Raw genomic sequence first — 26,637 nt, 5'->3', positions numbered from 1 at the left:
TACTGATGCAAAATAATCATCATGAAGTATTCTAGTCTTGCCCTGTGCCTCTAAGATGTATCACCCTCTTTGTCCCTAATGGGCCCACCTCTTACTACCTGCTCACGGTTTACATGCCGGTAGAAGACTTTTGGGTTTCCTTTTATGTTGGCTGCCATTCTATTCTCATATTCTCTGTTTGCTATTTGTATTTTCTTCTTTACTTCCCCTCTCAACTACTTATATTTGGTCTGGTTGCTGCCCGAAACATTTTGAATAGACGCCTCCTGCCCCAGAACTAGTCCCAATGTCCCAAAAATCTGAAGCCTTCCCTCCTGAATTATGCTTCAAGCCATGCATTGATCCTCCCTATCTTCCTATTTCTACTCTCGCTAGCGGGTGGCATTGGGAGTAATCCAGAGATTACTACCTTTTTGCTCCTGAAAATCTGACCGTAAGGCCGCAATACCTATGCTCTCTATTATTGGTATTGATTGTTTACCGCAACATCTGGCTCATTCCCTTCCCCCTGCAGCACCTTCTGCACCCTTTCCGTGATGTCCTTTGCCCTGGCACCAGGGAGGCAACACACCATGCAGGGCTCATGATGACACTAATAGAAGTACTTGTCTGTCCCCCTAACTGTGGTACCTCCTAAAATAACTGCATTTCTATTCTTTGCCGTTGACTCCTGTACTGTCGCTTGTACATTGGTGCCATGGTCTGGACTACATTCCTTCAAGGTGTCATCACTCCCAGTAGTCACCAATGCTTAGCACCTGTTTGAGAGTGGCACACACCATGACGACTCCTGCACTTCCTGACTCTTCCTAGTCTTCTGGATGGCCACCCATTTACGATTCTGAATTCTTACTGCCTGTGGAGTGACCACCTCTTGGAACGTACGATTCAGAAAACTCTCAGCCTCCCTGATGCTCTGCAGTGACCCCAGCTGCCTCTCGAGCTCGGAAATCCTGAGCTTGTGCTGAAGCAGCTGGAGACGCTTTCTACATGCTTGGTTCTCCATGACACATGAAGTGTACTGAAGATTCTACGTGGCACAGGAATTGCAAGCAACAGGTCTTGGCTGCCCATCCATGATCTAAAAAAACTTCTATTCCCCCTTTTTAGAATCTAGTTAGTACCTTGTATAACTATTAATTTTAATTAATGCCTCTAGATCTGCTCTCTGCTAATACTCCATTCACTTACTGTTACACATACCCTGATTGAATGTTTTACTTTCCCAATGCTCTAGTTTAAAGAGAGACTCACCAGTCAATCACTTAACTGCTTTCCTGTGATGTCACACTTTGTTTTTTTTATCTCTGCTCTGCCTCTTTGCTCCTACTCTTTTTCAATCTTCACACTGATATCTCTGTAATTCTGTGCTGCTGTCTACACTACTTACCATGTCACAAAGTTTTGTGTCATCGGCAAACTTGGATCTTGGGCTCTTTATTATGTTATCTCAATCATGAATAAATGTAGTGAATAGTTCAGACCCCAATACAGATCCTGGTGGGACACCCCTCATTGCTTTCTTCCAATTCAAATACATACCCATTGTCCCGCCTCTCTCTGTCTTCTAACCAAGGTCAATAATTTACTTCAATTCTACGAGCTTTAATTTTAGCAGTCTCTTATGTGGAACCTTATTGAATGCCTTCTTGAAGTCCGTATAAACTACATCCCTAGACATTCTCCTGTCTACAGTTTAGTTACTTCCTCAAAAATTCAAATAGTTTCATTAGACGTGACCTACCCTTTACAAATCTGTATTGGCTCTCTCTGATCAGCTCAAATTTCTTAAAAGTGCTCAGTCACTCTGTCCTTAATTATCAATTCCAATAACGATCCCTCAACTATTAGACTGACAGTTCTATAATTTCCTAGTTTCTGTCTATCATGTTCACAGTTTTAAGTAGTTTTGATGTGGGATGTTTATATTTTAGGGTTCAGTTATGCACGAGATAAGATAGTTATCTTTAAGTTTACGGTATTTTTGGGAAGAAAGTTGCACCTGGAATTGTTCTCTGGTTTTTATATCCTGGAGAATGTGAATGTTAAATCTTCTCCTAAATTTCTTTGAGGATCTTCATGGTGGAAATTACAGGTCTGTGGTCTGTCCTGCATGGCTGGAGTGATGTGCACATCCTCCCTATTCCAGGCTCAGACAATGATGTAGTTCAGGAGATGTTTCTATGATTTTTTAAAAATTTGTTCATCGGATGTGGGTGATGTTGGCTAGGCCACCATTTGTTGCCCATCCCTAATTGCCCTTCAGAAGGTGGTGGTGAGCTGTGTTCTTGAATCACTGCAGTCCATGTGGGGTAGGTACACCCACAGTGCTGTTAGGAAGGGAGTTCTAGGATTTTGACCCAGCGACAGTGAAGTAACGGCGATATCGTTCCAAGTCAGGATGGTGTGTGGCTTGGAGGGGAACTTGCAAGTGGTGGTGTTCCCATGCATCTGCTGCCCTTGTCTTTCTAGGTGGTAAAGGTCATGGGTTTGGAAGGTGCTGCCTAAGGAGCCTTGGTGCGTTGCTGCAGTGTGTCTTGTAGATGGTACACACTGCTGCCACTGTGCTTCGGTGGCGGAGGGAGTGAATGTTGAAGAGGTGTTGTGACAGTGAGCTTGTGTTCAGTACACCTGGTGAGGAGGAGGGGGAAACTGTTTGGTATTTGATTTTTCTACAGTGGTGCCCTTCCCGACGGTGTCATTACGTCCGACTCTGGCATTAAAATCTCCCAGTAAAATCAATTTGTCTTGTTTTGTGACGGCTGCCAGTACAGAATCCAAATCTGCATAAAAGAGCTCTTTGGGAGCATAAGCACTGATGATTGTGGCCCATTGGTTGCCACTAAGCTGAAAACAAAGGGTCATGGGCCTTTCATTAATACCAATTTTAGAATATCCACCATTTGGAATTGTGGGCAATAGTGTTTTCAATGCTAGGCAGCGTGCATTTCGAAAAATGACACATAGCTGGGGCAAAGATCATTCTTTTGTATCCTGGTAGAGTGCACTACACCTGGCGCATGGGTGTCCAGTTCACGGAATGTCTTTTTTAGCTCGGGCCTCTAGGTTGGACAACACAGCCTCACTCCATCCACGTAACAGAGATCCACGTAGATAATTCATGGGACCATTTGAGGTATGAGATTGCCTGGAAATGGATGTAGTTGCATCTCCATCAATTGCTTTGTTTCTGCTTCAGGACAAGGGGCGGAGCTGGCTGGAAGCTGAATTATCTCACTTTTCCTATTCCTGAAAGATTCTTTATGTTTTTTGTCCCTTCACTGCTGATCCCCTCGTGAGATCAGCTATTGCAGATAGGTTGACTCCCAGGGATTATTTCAGCTGATGGTTTGATCAATGACCATGTCTGTTGAAACATTCTTCTCATGGTGGTTCAGGACTGATGTCAGGATGCAGCTCTTCAGGCACACAGTGATTAATGCTTGGAGTAGTCTTTGATAGGATACTGGAGGTAAAAAGTATGGATCAGTCAAGAGGCGATTAGATGTTGTGGTGTGGTAGGCTTCTATGGAAGGATGTTCCAGATTTCTACATTGCTTTAGTGTCAGTGAACAGTTTTGAGTTTTATTTATTTTCTAACTTGGATAGGTAAATTGACCATTATAAATTGCCCCTAGTGTAGGTAGGTGGTAGGGGAATATAGGGACAGGTGAAGATGTAGTAGGAATATGGGATTAGTGTCGGATTAGTATAAATGGGTGGTTAATGGTCGGCACAGACTCGGTGGGCCGAAGGGCCTGTTTCAGTGCTGTATCTCTAAATATATAATATAAATATAATAATAATGTAAGTTCAATTTTGTTTGCTATCGTGAATTATTTCAGTTGTAAAACAGTTACACTATCGGTTTCATGTTTCGAAAGGAGAGCTTGCATTTATATAGTGCTCCTCAGGACATCCCAAAGCACTTCACAGCCAATGAAGTGCTTTTGAAATGTAGTAACTGTTATAATGTAGCCACTTAACAAATTGGATATCGTGAGCGTGTATGTAGTAGAATTTGATGAATAAAGTATGCAAAATAACTGGTGTAAGTGGGACAACAGATTTCAGTTGCAGTTTCACTTTTGTTTTACTACCCTTACCGTATTTACTATCCCTGGAATGTTCATGGTATATAATAGCTATAGCATGGTCATTTTTGTTCTATCATTTTTAGATTTGTACTGACCATGTCAGAAGAAAGGAGTAAATGTAATGGCTGAGGCTTATGACTAAATCATTGGTTCCCCCAAACCCAAATTGTTTGTAGTTTGAGACGCGAGTTGGCCCATTATGTTAAACAATTTGCCGTAAAAGTTTATTTTTGCCATATTTGCAGAGATTGTTAAAATTGACAGCTGGTCTTTGTTGGTGAAGAGTAAGAATGTTGTGCCTTTGGTTTGGCAAATAGATTAATTCCAATAACCAGCTGGAACTTTTCAGTTAAATGTATTCTTTTGTTAATGTATTGCTGCTGTTATATTTGCCAAAAAATGCAGTAAATTTTTGATTACATTACTGTAGGCTTTGGAGATCTGTATAGTTTCAATTTTTCTTTAAAAGTAAATTTTTCAGAGGAATTACTCTCTAATATAACTTGTTCCTCTTTTGAAACTGGTCGACTGCAGTTGCTGGACAATGCAGTGAGATGAAAATGGATGTGCTTGACTGAACTTAAAGCACAAGCCTGGTGCTGCTAGTCATTCATAATGAAAGCAGGTAGTGTAGTTTAGAGTCAGCTTCCTCTTGCTTTGTGAGGAAAGCCTGTGAGACAACACGTGATTGGCAATTAGCCTGGTGTGTCTTGGCAAGTAGACCAGGCTTAATACCGGCAGAACTCGGGGGAAAAAAATAAGTTTAACAGATGCGTAGTGCACAAGATCTGAAGCACAGCTTCTTGTTGGTGGGTTATTAGCAGGACAAAGCCATTGGAACAGTGAGGGGAGACTACGTGTCTATTTTAGCTAAAAATTGTTACGCTGTATTTGATGCATTTCTTTATTCAGTGGTTTTTGATGTTTAATTTTTTTGTGAAATGCAAACAATTGAGTTAATCTGACATTTTAGCAAGTATATGAAACAACTGTCAACATTTTCTTGATCTCTCACTGGTTTTAATCTATTAAGAGCACTAATTAAAAATAAAAATGTCCCTTAGGCAAAACAAAAGTTTCAGTTCTGGTGAGTGAGTGCTATTTCCACTGGCCAGGCAGGCGATTATCTAGTTAAGCAATAAATAAAAATGACTGCAGTTCATTGTTACTTTGGCAAACTGCATTAATATTGTGGAATGAACCTGTGCATCACACTGGTATTACTGTCTTACAGGGATTGTGCCTCTATTGGGGAGCGGGACTAATTGGATAGTTCATTCAAAGAGCTGGTACAGGTAAGATGGGCCAGATTGCTGCTTCTGGTACTGTAAGATTCTTTGATACTGAAACAAATCTGAAGTCCCGATATAGGTCAACTGGTGCAGGTGAATGGGACTTGGTGCAAGTTAAGATATGAGCAGCAGAGTTTTGGATGAGCTCAAGTTTATCGAGGGTGGAAGATGAGAGGCCAGCCAGGAGACCATTGGAATAGTCAAGTCTAGAGGTAATAAAGACATGGATGAGGGTTTCAGCAGCGTATGAACTGAGGCAGGAGGAGAGTTGGCAATATTATGGAGGTAGAAATAGGTGGGGCTTGCTGATGCAATGGATATGTGTTTAAAATCTCATCTGAGTCAAGTAGGATACCAAGGTTACAAATAGTCTCAATGACCAGGGAGAGGGATTGAGTTGGTGGCTGGGGAACAGAGTTCATTGCAGGGGATCAAAGACAACAGCTTCCATCTTCCCAGTATTTAGTTGAAAGAAATTTCTGCTCATCTGGTATTGGATGTCGGACAGCAGTATGGCAGATCAGATAGTGGGGTCGAAAGAGTTGGTGAGATAGTGCTGGGTGCCACTAGCCGACATGTGGAACTGACATGTTTTCAGATGACGTTGCTGAGGGGCAGCATATAGATGAGAATTAAGAGGGGCCAAGGATAGTTTCTTGCCACTGGATTCTCATGAGTAAGATAGGTACACACGGAGGCTGAGCTAATGAATTGGTATTGTAGACCATCAGTACATAACATAAAATCTCTATCTCTGTTTATTTAATTGTTTGTGGTTTTACTTGCAAGGTTATTGAAGTGCTCCATGTAAGAGTAGTAGTTTGTTCATATTTTCACATGGTATAAGACTGGTGTGAGAACAATCATGGGCAACTCTGCAAATAACATTGTTCAAAGAACACAGGTTATCTTGTGATCTCTAGCTTCTGATCTGGGCTGAGTACAGAGTTCACTATGATTTCAAATTGAGTGGTCTGAATGTTGATATGGAAATGGATTTTATATATTTAGCTCTTCTGAGGGTTGCAGCAGGATTTTATGTCTTGGCTCCAATGAATTTCATTTTTTTAACGTGCAGACCTATGTCATGATTCCTTCAAGTGCTAGACATTTGGAGTGCTTTCTGTTCCAATAAAAATGGCTCAGTTATGTGACCGATGCAATGTCAGTTTGTATTTGAAATTGCATTTTAATTTGCATATCACTTTTGTTTTGCCTGAATTTACCCTTTAGATTCTAGTTCCATATGAGATTTCAGCCATGATCCGTAAAAGGTCAATAAATACTTTTTTTTGGGCTAAAGTTGTGATTGCTTAGTGTAACATTCTGATTCTTTAGCCATCAACATAGTATTTTACTTTGGGAGTTAATTTTGACATGAACCTACAGGCAAGAATTGGTGTTTGGTTGTTGCAAGGAATATGGTGATCTGGCTTGAATTCTTGTTTGAGTGAGAACTGCATTTGGCTATTTTTAGGTAACAGTCTTTCAGCGTCCTTTTAATTAAAAAAAAAAATGGATTCAACAGCAGTTTTATTTAATCTCTCCTCGAGAACATGGTGAGCCATGCCAAGCAACTGTTCCATGTGCACTGGCTGCTCTCACCTCACCTAAATGGCAGATGTGAACCTAAGCAGGAGTGACAAGTTATTTGACAATGAGGGCGTTGCAACAGATTCTATCTGTTCAAACATGCATGTGCACCATTTCCATCGGGTCATTTGATAGTTAACATCAAGAATGGGGCCAATCCCTGGACTGGGAGCTGAATCTGTGGCTTTCTGAGCTTTCCGGCTCAGGAACACTCTGCCTCAAGCAGACTTCCCTTGGAGCCTGACAAGTTTATTCAGAGAGTAATTCCTTTAGTATGTCTGTCAGGGGATGCTTTAAAGTTTCAGCTTGAAAGAATAAGTTCAGATTTCAGTTTCAACATGTTAACTGTTCTGATTGTATCTGTCAGTTCCTTTGCCAGTTTTAGATGCTTGATGATCAGCATGTTTTGAGTTGAAGTTATTGCTGTATACTTCTAGTTGTTTTTGATCTTTTTTGGATCAAAAGATTCTGTCATTTGATATTAAAATTACAAGTTATAACAAAAACAGTGCTTTATGATCTTCTCCTTCGATCTTATTCTGCATAAAAGTTCTGATGTTAACCAAGTCATCCCTTTAAGAAAAGGTAGGGCTGCCCAAGGCAATTGTTTCACCGAATATGGCGTTTGAGTTATCCAGTCCACTAATCTAAAACAAACTCATGAGTTTGGAAAGGGGAAGGACATTTCAGTGCTCATGTGCTTTCTTCCTTTGCTTCCCCACACATGTTTTTAATTCTTAGCTGTTTGGAGGTGAATAGTGGTGTGGTCTAGACTTTGGTATCTCAGTGGCCTACCTATCATTGTTTGCAAATGAATCTAATCAAGACTATGAAATACTGACATGTCTTGTATAGGTGAAATTTTAAAATCTGAGGTAGGTTGTCCAATCTTGATATTCTATTGCAACTAAAGGTAGAAAATACAAAATAATTAATAGCTTTTTTCCCTTCAAATTTTGTCTGGGTTCATGTTCTCCAGTGGCAAAATAAATAGTATCAACTGCTTTTAAGGTTTCATGCTCCTTGTAGGCATGTGCATTTAGGGTATTTATCTACACTTCTTCAAGCTTTCACATCGGTTTGTAGAGTTGGGGCTTACTTTGGGAAGTTCAGATAGGTGAGGGGAAGGGGGAAGAGGCTTTTGGTCATGTTGGGATATATTTGGTATTGGTGGGAAGGAATCTGTGGGGGCTTGGGGTGGTCATGCAGAAAGGCTACTCATTATCTTCAGGTGTTTTCTAAGCTCCACTTGTGGTTGGTGTATCGATTTTTGCTCTGCTTGGCAGGTTCCTTGCCCATGCTTGTTGTGAGGGTATTGAGTTGTGCCAGAGCTAAGTGCGTTTTCTTGATCTTGGGCGTCCAAGCCTAAAACTGCCAGGGTTACTTGCCTATAGGTGGCCTTTATTTTATCTTGTTGCAAACTTTGCAAGTTATAAATGTACTATATTTCTGTATAGCCACTTCAGGCGCTGCTCCACAAACCACTGACCACCTCTAGGCACTTACCCATTGTCTCGAGACAAGGAGGCCAAAAAGGAAAGGATATTTCTGTATACTCTACATCTAACAATATGGGTTGAAGGTATGCAACATGATTCTGTAAGTCTAGTGCCACCTTTACTTTTTTTTGGAAACCCAACGAGATGCTTCTGACCTGTTCAGTGGATTAGAACGTAACATAAGAAATAGGAGCAGGAGTAGGCCATTCGGCCCCTCAAGCCTGCCCCACCATTCAATAAGATCATGGCTGATCTGCCCCAGACCTCAACCCCTCTTTCATGCCAGCTCCTCATAGCCCTCAACTCCCCGCTATTTCAAAAATCTATCTATCTCCTTCAAATACTTTGTGATCTAGCCTCCACAACTCTCTGGGGTAGAGAATTCCAGACATTCACTATCCTCTGAGAGAATAAATTCCTTCGCATCTCAGTTTTAAATGAGTGTCCCCTTATTCTGCAACTATGTCCCTTAGTTCCAGATTCCCCCACTAGTGGAAACATCTTCACATCTATCCTGTCAAGCCCCCTCAGAACTTCTATGTTTCAATAAGATCACCCCTCATTCTTCTAAACTTGAATGAATAAAGACCAAACCTGTTTAGCCGTTCTTGATAAGTCAACCCCTTCATCCCAGGAATCAGCCTAGTGAATCTCTTTTGACCTGCCTCCATTGTCAGTATATCCTTTCTTAAATACGGGGATCAAAACTGTACACAGTTCTCCAGATGTGGCCTCCCCAACACCCTGTACAGTTGTAACCAGACTTCCCTATTTTTAAACTCCAACTCCCTCGCAACAAAGGCCAAAATTCCATTTGCCTCCTTAATTACTTGCTGCACCTACATGCTAACTTTTTGTATTTCATGCACAAGAACACCTAGATCCCTCTATGCTGCACTTTTTTGAAGTCTCTCTACATTTAAATAATCTGCCTTTTGATTCTTCCTACCAAAGTGCATAACCTCACACTTTCCTACATTAAACTCCATCTGCCAAGTTTTTGCCCACTCACTCAACCTATCTATATCGCCTTGCAGATTTCTTATGTCCTCATCACAACATGCCCTCCCGCCTATATTTATATCATTTTTTTAAATGGCCTTCACCATTTGCCTTTATTTTGTGAGCTTGTGAATACAGAAAGTGGTCAATAAGGTGACCCAGCTGGCATCCATAGGTAAATGGACTTGTCTGAATGGCGCCAATTACTGTGAATGTAAGAGCAGTGACGTACCTCACCACATTTCTCTCTAATGCTGGTATGTCAGGGCATCAATGATGTAGATGAACTGGAATGCATTATCTTTGCAAAATGTTTAATTGTCCTTGCTGCAAATGGTTGCTAATGGTCACCTTTTGAATTCACTGGCAAGTGGCCTCTTTTTCTTTGTATTTCAACAAAAATGTATTATGTGCCATTGAATTCAGAACTGTCATTTTCTTCCAGTAAACCGTTTAGACTTTACTTTGAGACTAATTAAATCTTATCAGTTTAATTTGTCTTTGTAAGTATCTGCCAGTCATATTTAATTAACTTTGATACAAGCTAATGTGTATTTTATATCAGTCACTGCACCCAATGATCATCATGTGATGATGAATGTATGAAAAATAATGAATAGGTAAAGACCTACTGGCGCATCCAACCTGTCCCATATAATTGCGTGTCCTATGCCCTATGCAAGTTATATTTTCGAACAAATTATATTTATATAGCCCCTTTAATGCGTAATGAAATGTCCCAAGGCTCTTCACTAAGCTACATTAGGCAATATTAGGGTAGAGGCGTGTTTTGAGGAGCTTGTTTTAAAGGAGGTAGAGAGGAGATGTTTAGGAAGGGAATTCCAGAGCTTAAGGCCTGGGCATCTGAAGGCATGACCACCAATAGTGGAGTGATTTTAAAATTAGGGATAGTCAAGAGGCCAGAATTAGATAAGTGCAGGTATCTTGGAGGATTGTGGAGCTGGAGGAGATTACAAAGATAGGGAGGGGTGAGGTCTTGGAAGGACTTGAAAACAAGGGACGAGGGATTTTAAAATCGGCTCCCAGGTGTTCTGCCACAATATAGATCAGCAAGCGCAGGGATGATGGGTGAACAGGACTTGGTGCAAGTAAGGATACAGGAAGCAGAGTTTTGGGTGACCTCAAGTTTATCGAGGGTAGAATGTGGGAGGTTGGCCAGGAGTGTGTTAGAATAAGCAAGTTTAGAGGTAACCAGAATGGATGAGCGTTTCAGAAGATGAGCTGAGGCGGGCGGAGTCCGGTGATGTCACAGAGGTACAAATAGATTGTCTTAGTGATGCCACGAATATGTGATTGGTAACTAATCTCGGGGTCAGTTATGACGTAGAGGTTGCGAACGGTCTGGTTTGGCCTTGGTCAGTTGCCAGGGTGAGGGATGGATTCGGTAGCGAGGGAATGGAGTTTGTAGTGGGGACCAAAGATAATGGCTGCGGTCTTCCCAATGTTTAGTTATACTTAGAAACTGGGAAATACATTAAAGCTTAATGGGATAAAGAACTGCAAATTGCTCTGCTTTATTTATGGATAAAAGTTACTGAGATGGAAACAAATAGCTGAATGTTGATTCGTACTATTGTAATAGATAAAATAATGGCTGAAAATGAGTTTTAATTTAAGTTCGATTGGAAATTAGATTTCCAGGAATGTAGGGACCGGTTCAGTGTTAAAATAGCTATCATCATTCAGAGAACTGGCCTTCTCTGTGGGGAAATTGACAGATGGAGAGAGTTATGAGTCATGGTCAGTACTGCTCGTGCATGTTGCTTTCTTTCCCTCTAGGCATGCAAATGCATTTGTATTTGTTTTTGTTTTTAATCTTTTCTATGTCTGCTTCTGGGTTAACACTGAAAATGTTCTCTCCACAATAAGGGAGGAGATAATGATCTCTTTAATTGTTTGGGGAATGGGGGTGGGGGGTATCGTAAGAGAAATAAATATTTCCAATTTACATGCAACATTACTGAATATTTCATATGCCATTAGTCAATATTCCATGGTGTGGTTTTAAAATGAAGTGGGTGAGAGGGTAAGTATTAATTGGCCAGGTGGTACAGATGCATCTCAGTTCCTATTTTAAAGTGATTCATTGTCCTTATTTTTATATAAGACTTGGATTTTATACTGTTTCTGTACAGCTAATAGAATACCAAAATTTTAAGAAATTTGCGAAGCAGGCAAGTAGAGTTGATTTGAGCATAGGAGTTTTTATGCAGTACAAGTGAAGAGCTAGTGAATGCCAAACTGAAGACATGAGTGTCACCACTTTAATGAAGTTAACTTTTTATAATAAGTATAAGGTTGTGATTAAATATTGCCAAAGAGACAGACTTTCCCTTGGCGTATTTATTTTTAGTATGTCTTCTCTCAATGGCACTATGGTGAGAATGAGAGTCCTTAATATTGGCATCATAGCTTCAGGCCACACAAGCACAGGGAAACCCCTTCAGCTGATGAATCTGTAGTACTCCATGTTGTTTAACTTGAACGCACTATTGGAGGCAAAGCCACTGACTGAGCTGGCAGAGTTCTGGAAGCCATAGCTACCTAACTGTGCCTGCGTCAGGTGGTGAGGCAACCATCAAAATCAAGTAATCTGTTAACCCGAAAGGACATAGCTGCTAGACTGGGTATGCGGCAGGTGGTGAGGGAGCCATCTAGAGGGAAAAACATACTTGACCTCGTCCTCACCAATCTGCCTGCTGCAGATGCATCTATCCATGACAATATTGGCAGGAGTGACCACCGCACAGTCCTTGTGGAGACGAAGTCCCTCCTTCACATTGAGGATACCCTCCATTGTGTTGTGTGGCACTATCACTGTGCTAAATGGGATAGATTTCGAACAGATCGAACAATGCAAAACTGGGCATTCATGACGCGCTGTGGGCCATCAGCAGCAGCAGAATTGTACTCAACCACAATCTGTAACCTCATGGCCCGGCATAACAAAGAACAAAAAACAAAGAACAGTACAGCTCAGGAACAGGTCATTCGGCCCTCCAAGCCTGCGCCGATCTTGATGCCTGCCGAAACTAACGCCTTCTGCACTTCCGGGACCCATATCCCTCTATTCCCTTCCTATTCATATATTTGTCAAGATGTCTCTTAAACGTCGCTATCGTATCTGCTTCCACCACCTCCCCTGGCAGCAAGTTCCAGGCACTCACCACCCTCTGTGTAAAAAACTTGCCTCGCACATCCCCTCTAAACTTTGCCCCTCGCAGCTTAAACCTATGTCCCCTAGTAACTGACTCTTCCACCCTGGGAAAAAGCTTCTGACTATCCACTCTGTCCATGCCGCTCATAACTTTGTAAAACTCTATCATGTCGCCCCTCCACCTCCGTCGTTCCAGTGAAAACAATCCGAGTTTTTCCAACCTCTCCTCATAGCTAATGCCCTCCAGACCAGGCAACATCCTGGTAAACCTCCTCTGTACCCTCTCCAAAGCCTCCATGTCCTTCTGGTAGTGTGGGGACCAGAATTGCACGCAATATTCTAAGTGTGGCCTAACTAAGGTTCTGTACAGCTGCAACATGACTTGCCAATTTTTATACTCTATGCCCCGACCAATGAAGGCAAGCATGCCGAATGCCTTCTTGACTACCTTATCCACCTGCGTTGCCGCTTTCAGTGACCTGTGGACCTGTACGCCCAGATCTCTCTGCCTGTCAATACTCCTAAGGGTTCTTCCCACCTGCATTAGACCTTCCAAAATGCATTACCTCACATTTGTCCGGATTAAACTCCATCTGCCATTTCTCCGCCCAAGTCTCCAACCGATCTATATCCTGCTGTATCCTCTGACAATCCTCCTCATTATCCGCAACTCCACCAACCTTTGTGTCGTCCGCAAACTTACTAATCAGACCAGCTACATTTTCCTCCAAATCATTTATATATACGACAAACAGCAAAGGTCCCAGCACTGATCCCTGCGGAACACCACTAGTCACATCCCTCCATTCAGAAAAACACCCATCCACTGTTACCCTCTGTCTTCTGTGACCGAGCCAGTTCTGTATCCATCTTGCCAGCTCACCTCTGATCCCGTGTGACTTCACCTTTTGTATCAGTCTGCCATGCGGGACCTTGTCAAAGGCTTTACTAAAGTCCATATAGACAACATCCACCGCCCTTCCCTCATCAATCATCTTCGTCACTTCCTCAAAAAACTCAATCAAATTAGTAAAACACGACCTCCCCTTCACAAAACCATGCTGTCTCTCGCTAATAAGTTCGTTTGTTTCCAAATGGGAGTAAATCCTGTCCCGAAGAATCCTCTCTAATAGTTTCCCTACCACTGACGTAAGGCTCACCGGCCTATAATTTCCTGGATTATCCTTGCTACCTTTCCTAAACAAAGGAACAACATTGGCTATTCTCCAGTCCTTTGGGACCTCACCTGTAGCCAATGAGGATGCAAAGATTTCTGTCAAGGCCCCAGCAATTTCTTCCCTTGCCTCCCTCAGTATTCTAGGGTAGATCCCATCAGGCCCTGGGGACTTATCTACCTTAATGCTTTGCAAGACACCCAACACCACCTCCTCAAGTCAGGAGACCAACCCTGGTTCAATGAAGAGTGCAGGAGGGCATGCCAGGAGCAGCACCAGGCATACCTCAAAATGAAGTGTCAACCTGGTGAAGCTACAATACAGGACTATCTGCGTGCCAAACTGCGTAAGCAGCATGCAATAGACAGAGTTAAACGATCCCATAACCAACAGATCAGATCTAAGCGCTGCAGTCCTGCCACATCCTGTCGTGAATGGTGGTGGACAATTAAACAACTAACTGGAGGAGGTGGCTCCACAAATATCCCCATCCTCAATGATGGGGGAGCCCAGCACATCAGTGCGAAAGATAAGGCTGAAGCATTTGCAACAATCTCAGCCAGAAGTGCCGAGTTGATGATTCATCTCTGCCTCCTCCTGAAGTCCCCAGCAGCACAGTTGCCAGTCTTCAGCCAATTTGCTTCGCTCCTCGTGATATCATGGAACGACTGAAGGCACTGGATACTGCAAAAGCTATGGGCCCTGACAACACTCTGGCAATAGTACTGAAGACCTGTGCTCCAGAACTTGAAGCACCCCTCGCTAAGCTGTTCCAGTACAGCTACAATACTGGTATCTACCCGGCAATGTGGAAAATTGCCCAGGTAGGCCCTGTACAGAAAAAGCAGGGCAAGTCCAACCTGGCCAATTGCTGCCCCATCAGTAAAGTGATGGAAGGTGTCGTCGACAGTGCTATCAAGCGGCACTTGCTTAGCAATAACCTGCTTAGTCACACTCAGTTTGGGTTCCGCCAGGGCCACTCAGCTCCTGACCTCATTCCAGCCTTAGTTCAAACATGGACAAAAGAGCCGAACTCGAGATGAGATGAGAGTGACTGCCTTTGACATCAAGGCAGCATTTGACCGAGTATGGTATCAAGGAGCCCTAGCAAAACTGGAGTCGGGGGGGGGAATCTCCGCTGGTTGGAGTCATACCTAGCGCAAAGGAAGATGATTGTGGTTGTTGGAGGTCAATCATCTGAGCTCCAGGACATCACTGCAGGGTAGTGTCCTAGGCCCAACCATCTTCAGCTGCTTCATCAATGGCCTTCCTTCAATCATAAGGTCAGAAGTGGGGAAGTTCGCTGATGATTGCACAATGTTTAGCACCATTCGTGACTCCTCAGATACTGAAGCAGTCCGTGTAGAAATGCAGCAAGACCTGGACAATATCCAGGCTTGGGCTGATGTGTGGTGCAAATGTTACTTACCACTTAAGTGCCAGGCAATGGCAATTTCCAACACGAGAGAATCTAACTAACTATCTCCCCATGACATTGCCATCGCTGAATCCTCTACTATCAAAATCCTGGGGGGGGTTACCATTGACCAGAAACTGAACTGGAGTAGCCATATAAGTACAGTGGCTACAAGAGCAGGTCAGAGGCTAGGAATCCTGCAGTGTGTAATTCACCTCCTGACTACCCAAAGCCTGTCCACCATCTACAAGGCACAAGTCAGGAGTGTGATGGAATACTCTCCACTTGCCTGGATGGGTGCAGCTCCAACAACACTCAAGAAGCTCGACGCCATCCAGGACAAAGGAGCCCACTTGATTGGCACCCCATTCACAAACATTCACTCCCTCCACCACCGACGCACAGTGGCAGCAATGTGTACCACCTACAAGATGCACTGCAGCAATGCACCAAGGCTCCTTAGATAGCACCTTCCAAACCCGCGGCCTCTACCACCTAGAAGGACAAGGGCAGCAGATGCATGGAAACATCACCACCTGCAAGCTCCCCTCCAAGCCATACACCATCCTGACTTGGAACTATATCGCCGTTCCTTCACTGTCGCTGGGTCAAAATCCTGGAACTCCCTTCCTAACAGCACCATGGGTGTCCCTACCCCATATGGACTGCAGTGGCTCAAGAAGACAGCTCACCACCATCTTCTCAAGGGCAATTAGGGATGGGCAATAAATGCTGGCCGAGCCAGAGATGCCCACATCCCATAAATGAATTTTTGAAAAAAGCCTTTTTCTCACCAGCTTTTCTTTTTGGCCGGTACAGACATGATGGTTTGTAAAACATGATGTGCTATAAGTTTTTATGATTGTTTAGTGTGGTACCACCACCATGCTAAGTGTGACAGACTAAAAACATATTGCAGTCCAAAACTGGGCCATTAGCAGCAGAATTGTATGCTACTACAAATGGCAATCTTGTGGCCTGGCACATTCCTTACTCCTTGTCGCTGTCAAATTGGGAGATCCCTGGTTCAATAGACATACACTAGAGTGAGGTGCTAACTTAATACAGCTATTGCATAAGGCAGCCTGCATGCTGGACACCAAAAGTAATAGTTTGTAGATAACGAAATGGTTCTGCAATCATGAAAGCAAAATTCTGCAGCCTACATGTATCCAACCATGAATGACGATAGACATTTATGCAGCTAGAAGGCGGGGCACGCGCAATGAGCATTCCCATTGGTGGAGCCCAGGAAACCAGACTGCAGTGTCTTCAGGCAAAAATGCTGCTGGACTTCCTTCCAGGGTGCCTGCTTCATAGATGCCAGTGTCCAGTCAATTTGGTTTATTCTGTGTGAAATGAGATGAGAATCTCAGAATCGCAGAATTGTTACAGTGCAGAAGGAGGCCATTTGGCCCATTGTGTCTGCAATTTCCTCAGTTCCATTCTGCTGCCTTCTCCCTGTAACCTTGCACATTCTTCCTTTTCATATAACAGTCTAGTTCCCTTTTGAATGCTTCAATTGAACTTACCTCCACCACACTCTCAGGCAGCGCATTCCAGACCTTAACCACTCGCTGCATGAAAAAGTTTTTCTTCATGTCACTTTTGCTTCTCTTACCAAATACTTTAAATCTATGTCCCCTCATTCTCAATCCTTTCACAAGTGAGGGAAATATTAATCATTTTTTTTTCAGATTGGATGCTCAGTGTTCTGTTGTAGCTATCCGACATCAATAAAGCAAGTTGGAAAATATCTTATGAAGTATTAACCAGTTTCTGACAACTAGCCACTCTTAAAATAAAAAACCCTATCAGTAGTAGCATGGAACTGTTGCCTAGTTAAAATACTCTGCAGTAAAGAACAAAACCAAAATCCTACTTGTTTTTACATGCATTAAACAATTTCTATCTGTTCATACAAAGGAAACTAGTTTGGACGAAATTCAAGATTTTACAACTGAGTGAGTCAAATAAAAAGGAAATAAACTGCAGATGCTGCAAATCTGAAATAAAAAAGAAACATACTGGAAATACACAGCAGGTCAGTTGATATCTGTATAGAGAGGAAGAAAGAACGCACGTTTATAAAGCACTTTTCATGACCTCGGAAGATCTCAGTATTTCATGGCCAATTAAATACAGGCACTGTTGTAATGTAGGGTAACAGGGCAACCAATTTCATGGATTAATATTTTAGATGTATACATTTTTGGCATTGTGCTTCATTATTCTATAGCTGTTATGGGTTAAACAAAACATTTAATTGACTGTGTAATTGCTTTAAGAATGGCAGTCCACAGCCCAATCATGACGAGCGCTTTCAATTTAGGATACCCGCAATCCTATTTGCATAGTAACCCCGACAACTTGGGTGTTGTAGAGCACTGTTTTGCAAATATTATAAATGACAAATTGACAGCATTTTGTGATAATTTGACATCAATTTGCTCATCAAGAATCCAACTGGAAACTAATTTAGAACTACAGTATCCCTTTTCAAGCTGACTTCATTATAGACTGGTCTAAGATCCTAACCTATTTCGATTTTGATTTCTTTAGTATCTAAGAAATTCAGTAGCTGGTTGACTGTTTTGTGAATTTGAAGAAAAGAGTTCCATTTCAAGAATGGCATTACAGTCAGCTTTAGCTGTCCAAATATTGTATGCATTGAAGCTTTTAATATGTTTTGAATTTAAATTCTGTAAATATTTGAATGCTGATATGTTAAAGCAGAATTTGCAAAAGATTGTGCATTCAGCGATAGTTAGAAGTGTATAATTTGCTGTTTGTTTAAAATTACATCTAATCCGGTTGTTTAGGGTCAAAATTATTGTAGCAGTTTCTCGAGTGCTGTTTAAAACTTAATTCCAAACCTAGCTATTGCAATACAATGCATGAATTTGTATGGTAGTGTGGGCATTCTGCTTGTTTTTTGTTTTACTTCAAGAATCGTCCGTTCGGGAGAAACTTAAGAGGAAAGAAAATTAGTAAAACCTTTTGAACTGGATATTGTCTTGGAAGAATATCCATTTAGAAAACTGTACCTCCTGGGCATGTAAGAAACAGCAAGCTAATGCAAAATGGGTCAACAGATAGCCAATCTGAACAGTATTTGAGGGAGACTAGCCCAATACTGTATAGCATAACCACTGTAGTCGTATTTTAAATGTGGTGTGCATTTTAAGGCTTAACCATGTTTGAGAGACTCTGCAGTCATGATCTGATATGTTTTTGTTTACAGGTCGACTTCCTTATTCCTTTCAGTTTTAGCACAGAAATGATCCCATAATTGCAAATGTGAATTATGCTTAATTTGTCTCTTGAGTGTTGTGATGTGCAACTCCTAAATCTTGTGTTCATAAACTTTAAACTGCAAAATTTGAGATTGCAAATTGATTGTGGGACAGTTGTGCGCCAGTGTAACATCAAATTGTTCTGCTTTACGGGCAGGAAGTAAAGAAACTAACTTGCCAATTCTGGTTGAAGATACTGAAGTTTTCACAGCCAAGACCAGTGCAGTTTGTCTGTTCTCATCCTGACATCTCCCCTTCACCCTTGGTTCCTGCCAATTGTTGAGGAACAATCTAGAGAATTCAGTATGTGAATCCTGCCATGCTGAATTGCCTCTGCTGTGAAAATATGAATTACTTTTCTCCTCATTTGAGAGAGACTTTATTAATTGGTAGATAGGAGCTAAAGGAACTTGCATTGGTGGTGAGAAATGAATGGGTTATTGCATATCATCTTTGACATTGCACAAAATCTGCAGCATGTCTGTACAGGTGGATTTCAATTGACCACTTGCAAATTTATTTTAGATCTAAGTGCTCATGGATTTGGAAGTGTAATCAGCGATTATGTTCATACTCTGATTATAGAAATTAGGCAAAGAAAGCTTTGTATTTAAAACTAAAGTTGGTACCTTTCTATCTTTTTGCATTTTTAGTCAGCGTCATAACGGCATCAAAGGAAGCCATTCAGCCCATCAAATTCATGCTGGTTCTGTGCAGAGCATCAGACCCATTCCCCCACTCTAAACTTGCTGGGCTACTTCCCTCAAGTGCCTGTCCAATTTCCATGCAGCAGCTTATTTATGTAGTGCCTTTAAGGTGATCAAACATCCCAAGGTGCTTCGCAAAACAAAGTATGACATTACAAAAGTAGCTCAAGCCAGAGCTCTTGATATTCCAAATTTCTGTAAATATTGTGCAGTTTGTTTATTTTAAAAAAAAAAACTGCTTCAAAGCAGTTTTCGACAGACCTGCATAAATTATATTTGCAATGTATTATATATAAATGTTTCAGATAAATGTAAATTGCATACGTAAAACTAACTGTGTAATTATAAACACTAAACTAACAAATATACTGTTGATTCTTCAATGTAATGTACTTCTGCTATCATAATCAAAGGATAGCTGCTAAATTAGATGGTTATGAGGCGCATCTGTTGGGGAATGGTGTGCTTGAATTCCACAGCAGTAAAAGCAACTCGGTTAACTGTAGTTGAAACACTGGACCCAGTGTTTGGGGGGGAAGTTGTACTGAATTCCCAGCTCAGCAATTAAATCAAAAATATTTATCATACTGTTTCGTGGACTTGGGCAAATCCTGTAAAACCCCCATATGCAATTAATACTTCATATACTTGGAGCCTATTTTATATGTACATTACACAAGATCAGGTGGCAGGTTGTTCAACCTTGCCCGTCTAAGAGCGAAGTCCAAAGTACGGAAAGTCCTCATCAGGGAACTCCTCTTTGCTGACGATGCTGCTTTAACATCTCACACTGAAGAGTGCTTGCAGAGTCTCATCGACAGGTTTGCAGCTGCCTGCAATGTACTTGGCCTAACCATCAGCCTCAAGAAAACAAACATCATGGGGCAGGATATCAGAAATGCTCCATCCATCAATATTGGCGACCACGCTCTGGAAGTGGTTCAAGAGTTCACCTACCTAGGCTCAACTATCACCAGTAACCTGTCTCTAGATGCAGAAATCAACAAGCGCATGGGAAAGGCTTCCACCAAGAGAGTGTGGGAAAATGGCGCACGGACACGGAACACAAAAGTCCGAGTGTATCAGGCCTGTGTCCTCAGTACCTTGCTCTATGGCAACGAGGCCTGGACAACGTATGTCAGCCAAGAGCGACGTCTCAATTCATTCCATCTTCGCTGCCTCCGGAGAATACTTGGCATCAGGTGGCAAGACCGTATCTTCAACCCAGAAGTCCTCGAGGCTGCCAACATCCCCAGCTTGTACACACTACTGAGTCAGCGGCGCTTGAGATGGCTTGGCCATGTGAGCCGCATGGAAGATGGCAGGATCCTCAAGGACACATTGTACAGCGAGCTCGCCACTGGTATCAGACCCACCGGCTGTCCATGTCTCCGCTTTAAAGACGTCTGCAAATGCGACATGAAATCCTGTGACATTGATCACAAGTCGTGGGAGTCAGTTGCCAGCGTTCGCCAGAGCTGACGGGCAGCTATAAAGGCGGGGCTAAAGTGTGGCGAGTCGAAGAGACTTAGTAGTTGGCAGGAAAAAAGACAGAGGCGCCAGGGGAGGGCCAACTGTGTAACAGCCCCGACAAACAAATTTCTCTGCAACACCTGTGGAAGAGCCTGTCACTCTAGAATTGGCCTTTATAGCCACTCCAGGCGCTGCTGCACACACCACTGACCACCTCCAGGTGCTTATCCATTGTCTCTCGAGATAAGGAGGCGAAAGAAGAGATTTTATATGTGAACAGTAGTATTCTGTCTGTGCTTGTGAATATTGATTGAATTAAGTATTGGTAATTTTGGGGGGGAGGGGGGAAAGTTTAAACTTTTTGGCGCTTTGGAGCAGCTTATAAAGTTAGCTCAAATCCAGTGACTTTGTCCAAACAATAATGAATCAGTTGATGGAAAATGAGGCAGTAGCTGAATAATTAGCATGCCAACCCTTGTATGTCTGTGAAGTTTAGATTGCAGTTACTAAATAACTTCAGATTGGAGACGGTTGGTGTTTTAGGGGGCTCTGTCTTTATCTTTGTCTTAAGCCTGTTCCAACACATTAAATGCCTGCACATTGATGTCTCACAGCTTTTTATGAACAACTAATTATTCCAGTGCTATTGAACAATCTGCCCCAGACAGTATACATCTCTATAGTTTGATTTGTTTTGTGAGCAAAATGTGTATTTGATTTGTGTTGCAGCTTCAATATGTCCACTTATTGATTCAGGTAGTACTATTTTAAAAAGATTTTATTTTCTAAGTCTAACCATCCACCCACAAAAAAAATTGGGAACTACTTGGGGTTTGGCGTGATGAGCAGTTAGATTCATGAGTTAAATTGAATATTGAGGTTTTTTTTCCCCTGTTCCTTCCTTCCTGCTCTCGAAAGGCATTGACTGCTTGGTGGTGTATGACTTTAGGGATTGCACTTTCTCCAGCAGAATTTCTCACCCACAGCTGTTACAAAAATTTCTAAATTCACTTGTAACAGCCCTTCAAAACACTCCCACAGGGGATGCTGAGACCAAGTGGGCCCACATCAGAGACGCCATCTATGAGTCAGCTTTGACCACCTATGGCAAAAGTGCGAAGAGAAATGCAGACTGGTTTCAATCTCATAATGAAGAGCTGGAACCTGTCATAGCCGCTAAGCGCATTGCACTGTTGAACTACAAGAAAGCCCCCAGCGATTTAACATCCGCAGCACTTAAAGCAGCCAGAAGTACTGCACAAAGAACAGCTAGGCGTTGCGCAAACGACTACTGGCAACACCTATGCAGTCATATTCAGCTGGCCTCAGACACCGGAAACATCAGAGGAATGTATGATGGCATGAAGAGAGCTCTTGGGCCAACCATCAAGAAGATCGCCCCCCTCAAATCTAAATCGGGGGACATAATCACTGACCAACGCAAACAAATGGACCGCTGGGTTGAGCACTACCTAGAACTGTACTCCAGGGAGAATGCTGTCACTGAGACTGCCCTCAATGCAGCCCAGCCTCTACCAGTCATGAATGCGCTGGACATACAGCCAACCAAATCGGAACTCAGTGATGCCATTGATTCTCTAGCCAGCGGAAAAGCCCCTGGGAAGGACAGCATTACCCCTGAAATCATCAAGAGTGCCAAGCCTGCTATTCTCTCAGCACTACATGAACTGCTATGCCTGTGCTGGGACGAGGGAGCAGTACCCCAGGACATGCGCGATGCCAATATCATCACCCTCTATAAAAACAAAGGTGACCGCGGTGACTGCAACAACTACCGTGGAATCTCCCTGCTCAGCATAGTGGGGAAAGTCTTTGCTCGAATCGCTCTGAACAGGCTCCAGAAGCTGGCCGAGCGCGTCTACCCTGAGGCACAGTGTGGCTTTCGTGCAGAGAGATCGACCATTGACATGCTGTTCTCCCTTTGTCAGATACAGGAGAAATGCCGTGAACAACAGATGCCCCTCTACATTGCTTTCATTGATCTCACCAAAGCCTTTGATCTCGTCAGCAGACGTGGTCTCTTCAGACTACTAGAAAAGATTGGATGTCCACCAAAGCTACTAAGTATCATCACCTCATTCCATGACAATATGAAAGGCACAATTCAACATGGTGGCTCCTCATCAGAGCCCTTTCCTACCCTGAGTGGTGTGAAACAGGGCTGTGTTCACGCACCCACACTTTTTGGGATTTTCTTCTCCCTGCTGCTTTCACATGCGTTCAAATCCTCTGAAGAAGGAATTTTCCTCCACACAAGATCAGGGGGCAGGTTGTTCAACCTTGCCCGTCTAAGAGCGAAGTCCAAAGTACGGAAAGTCCTCATCAGAGAACTCCTCTTTGCTGACGATGCTGCTTTAACATCTCACACTGAAGAGTGCCTGCAGAGTCTCATCGACAGGTTTGCGGCTGCCTGCAATGAATTTGGCCTAACTATCAGCCTCAAGAAAACGAACATCATGGGGCAGGACGTCAGAAATGCTCCATCCATCAATATTGGCGACCACGCTCTGGAAGTGGTTCAAGAGTTCACCTCCCTCAGCTCAACTATCACCAGTAACCTGTCTCGAGATGCAGAAATCAACAAGCGCATGGGTAAGGCTTCCACTGCTATGTCCAGACTGGCCAAGAGAGTGTGGGAAAATGGCGCACTGACACGGAACACAAAAGTCCGAGTGTATCAGGCCTGTGTCCTCCGTACCTTGCTCTATGGCAGCGAGGCCTGGACAACGTATGCCAGCCAAGAGCGACGTCTCAATTCATTCCATCTTCGCTGCCTCTGGAGAATACTTGGCATCAGGTGGCAGGACTATATCTCCAACACAGAAGTCCTTGAAGCGGCCAACACCCCCAGCTTATACACACTACTGAGTCAGCGGCGCTTGAGATGGCTTGGCCATGTGAGCCGCATGGAAGATGGCAGGATCCTCAAAGACACATTGTACAGCGCGCTCGCCACTGGTATCAGACCCACCGGCCATCCATGTCTCCGCTATAAAGACGTCTGCAAACGCGACATGAAATTGTGTGACATTGATCACAAGTCGTGGGAGTCAGTTGCCAGCATTCGCCAGAGCTGGCGGGCAGCCATAAAGACAGGGCTAAATTGTGGCAAGTCGAAGAGACGTAGTAGTTGGCAGGAAAAAAGACAGAGGCGCAAGGGGAGAGCCAACTGTGCAACAGCCCCGACAAACAAATTTCTCTGCAGCACCTGTGGAAGAGCCTGTCACTCTAGAATTGGCCTTTATAGCCACTCCAGGCGCTGCTTCACAAACCACTGACCACCTCCAGGCGCGTATCCATTGTCTCTCGAGATAAGGAGGCCCAAAAGAGTACCTTGCTACATGGCTATTATTCTTGTCCAATGTCCATTCAGTCTTGACGAGTTGGGAGGCTGTTTCACTCTTTTGGTGAAGGATGTTTGTAAAATATCATAACTAAACCTGACTCTGACCTCATCTGATGTCCAAACACAACTACTTGCAATGAGTGAGCATCTTGCCGCCTTGTACATGAAACTAAGAAGCTTGCTTTTGGAACCTTCGGAATGGGTGACTGATACCACAAACTGCATGAGAATTAATTATAACAGCTCAATGCTACATTTTTGAGTAAAAATGTTATTGCTGTTTATGCTTAGGATTAAAATTCAATATCTTAATTTGAAAGCTGTGGGGTAGAGAGTTTGCATGTGGAAAGAAATTTCTGTTGCTCCTCTTGTATCTCTCTTTTTCCCTGCCCAAATTAGATACATGGCGTAGTAAAACATTCAAGCCTTTCTTGGTTCCACATTGAATAGTTATGAGTGAAAGAAAATGCTTTCTTTCTCCGTCTCTGGCACGTGCCGTGTCTGTCTCTCTAGGTTTAATGGTGATCATGTTACATCATGCTCGGGAAGGCATTATAACAACTGCAGTGAGAGCACCTCAGGAGATTTGAAAGTGCATGGCCCTGAGCATGAGCCTATTGGAAGTTGTGAATCCTCAATTTGTGGTTCTTTAATTATGCTGTAAATTAATGATAAAATTAGCAAATAAGTCTCTAGAATATTGACTTGCTTGAATTTCAGCAACGTTTATGTTGGCAGAGAATGAGACTGAAGTTTCTAGAGGCATTCTGCTGGCTTGAAACTGCCGATTTAACTGGAATCGAGTTCAGTGAATGCCAGAATTTTGCTGCAGGCACTAAACTACTAAATTTTTGATTAGGCTTGCTCTAGCTAGGAGGGGAAACCTGGAAACTGTTGACTACTCTCTGCCTTGTATTTTGGCATGTGAATGCCAATTGGGTAGGCAGATTTGCAATGGCCATATTTGCTTCTGTTTGTGACCCTGCTGCTATTTTCCCCAGCGTTCTGTAATCTGACACCACTGCCAGATGTTGAGGTGGAGCTTAAGCTTTCTGGACTATTTAGACTAATGAATACTTGAAGACTGTTCAGTGCAACCATGGTCTGAAATCTCAGTAAAATAGAAGTACCTTTAATCAAAGCTGAAATAAAAGCATTATGGAACTATGCAAGCAAATGCAAGTAACTGAACATAGACATCAAGAAATCCAATGCAAGTGCTGAAGATGAGCAGAAAATTAAGTTTAATTACCTTTATGACTGAATTAATGCATTTAGTTTGAGAATCTGAATAAATTAGACAGAATTAGGGCCTTTCTGTAAGGCTGCATCTACAGTATCATTTTATAATCAGTGTGTGGCTCATGTTTCATTAAACTGCAGACAATTTCTTTTAAACTGCTCAAATCACTGACACCCAAGTATGTCAACATTAGCCATTAAAGTAAAATTGGTTGTGGTCACTGTTTATTTTGGCATTCATTTGCCACAGGTGTGTGCATGCAACACTGTTTGTTTATGCATTTAGAGGTTTTCACCATGTGTGTGTCTCTCTTTCCCCTGTCACGTTTTCAGTAGCTGCAATGTAATCCTATCTTATGGATGAATTTAGAGCTTGGAGCACTAATGCAGCTTTTGCAACCCAACAACCATCATACAGGGCAAGGTGTGGTATAATCAGATAACTTGTATTTGCATAGCCTCTTTTAACGTCAAAAAATGTCCAAAGACACTTCATGGCAGTGGAATTAGAAATAAATGGACACTGAACTTAAAAAAAAAAATGAGTGGGGAGATGGTGACTTACTGATCATGTCACTAGACCAGTAATTCAGAGGCCCAGGCTGATGCCCTGGTTCACTGGTTCAAATCCCACCATGGCAGCTGGTGGAATTTAAATTTAATTAATGAATGCAATTAATAAAAATCTGGAATTGGAGTGAGTTGCAGTAGTGGTGCCACGAAACGATCATCAATTGTTGTAAAAACCCATCTGGTTCACTAATGTCCTTTAGGGAAGGAAATCTGTTGTCCTTACCTGGTCTGGCCTACATGTGACTCCAGACCCACAACAATGTGATTCACTCTTAACTGCCCTCTGAAATAGCCTAGCAAGCCACTCAGTTAAAGGACAATTAGGGATGGGCAACAAATGCTGGCCTTGCCAGCAATGCCCACATTCATGAAAGAATTTAAAAAAGTCTTATTAAAGGAGGTGGGTTTTAAGGAGGGCTTTAAAGAAGGGGAGAGAAATGGGAGTGTTTTAGGCATAGAATAGCAATGGTTGAAGACGCTGCTACCAGTGGTGGAGTAAAGAGAGTGGGGGTTTGGTGAAGAAGAGAAGGAGAGTAGTAGGGGGACCAGGAGCAAATATAGGTCGGTGAAGACAGGTGTAATAGGTGAGTGAATTGGGCGGAACATGGAATACGGGCATCAGAGTTCTGGCTGAGCATTCAGTACGAATATGAGTACCTCCACCTAACATCATAAAACCTTTTGTTTTAATTTAGGGATGCCCAAATGTTTGGTTGCATATGTGCA

At 42.7% G+C, this 26,637-nt stretch overlaps 1 protein-coding gene across 15 annotated transcripts in view; it reads left to right on the top strand.

Annotated features, from left to right (window-relative positions):
• The window catches only part of ncoa2 (nuclear receptor coactivator 2), a 305,628-nt gene that overhangs the window by 78,544 nt on the left and 200,447 nt on the right, over positions 1 to 26,637 (top strand). For 12 of the 15 annotated variants that reach the window (XM_068031990.1, XM_068031984.1, XM_068031982.1 and 9 more), the window contains one exon: positions 5,332 to 5,392. The exons of the other annotated variants lie outside the window; for them this stretch is intronic. Coding sequence is in view for 6 of the 12 variants with exons in the window: in XM_068031982.1 (XP_067888083.1) it covers positions 5,332 to 5,392 (61 nt within the window). In the remaining 6 variants the exon portion in view is untranslated. The remainder of the gene's footprint in view (positions 1 to 5,331; positions 5,393 to 26,637) is intronic. 15 annotated transcript variants of the gene reach the window in all.

Source organism: Heterodontus francisci, chromosome 5, assembly GCF_036365525.1.
Source record: "Heterodontus francisci isolate sHetFra1 chromosome 5, sHetFra1.hap1, whole genome shotgun sequence".
NCBI classification, from domain to species: Eukaryota; Metazoa; Chordata; class Chondrichthyes; order Heterodontiformes; family Heterodontidae; genus Heterodontus; species Heterodontus francisci.
This window is presented reverse-complemented; position numbering and strand designations above follow the sequence as displayed.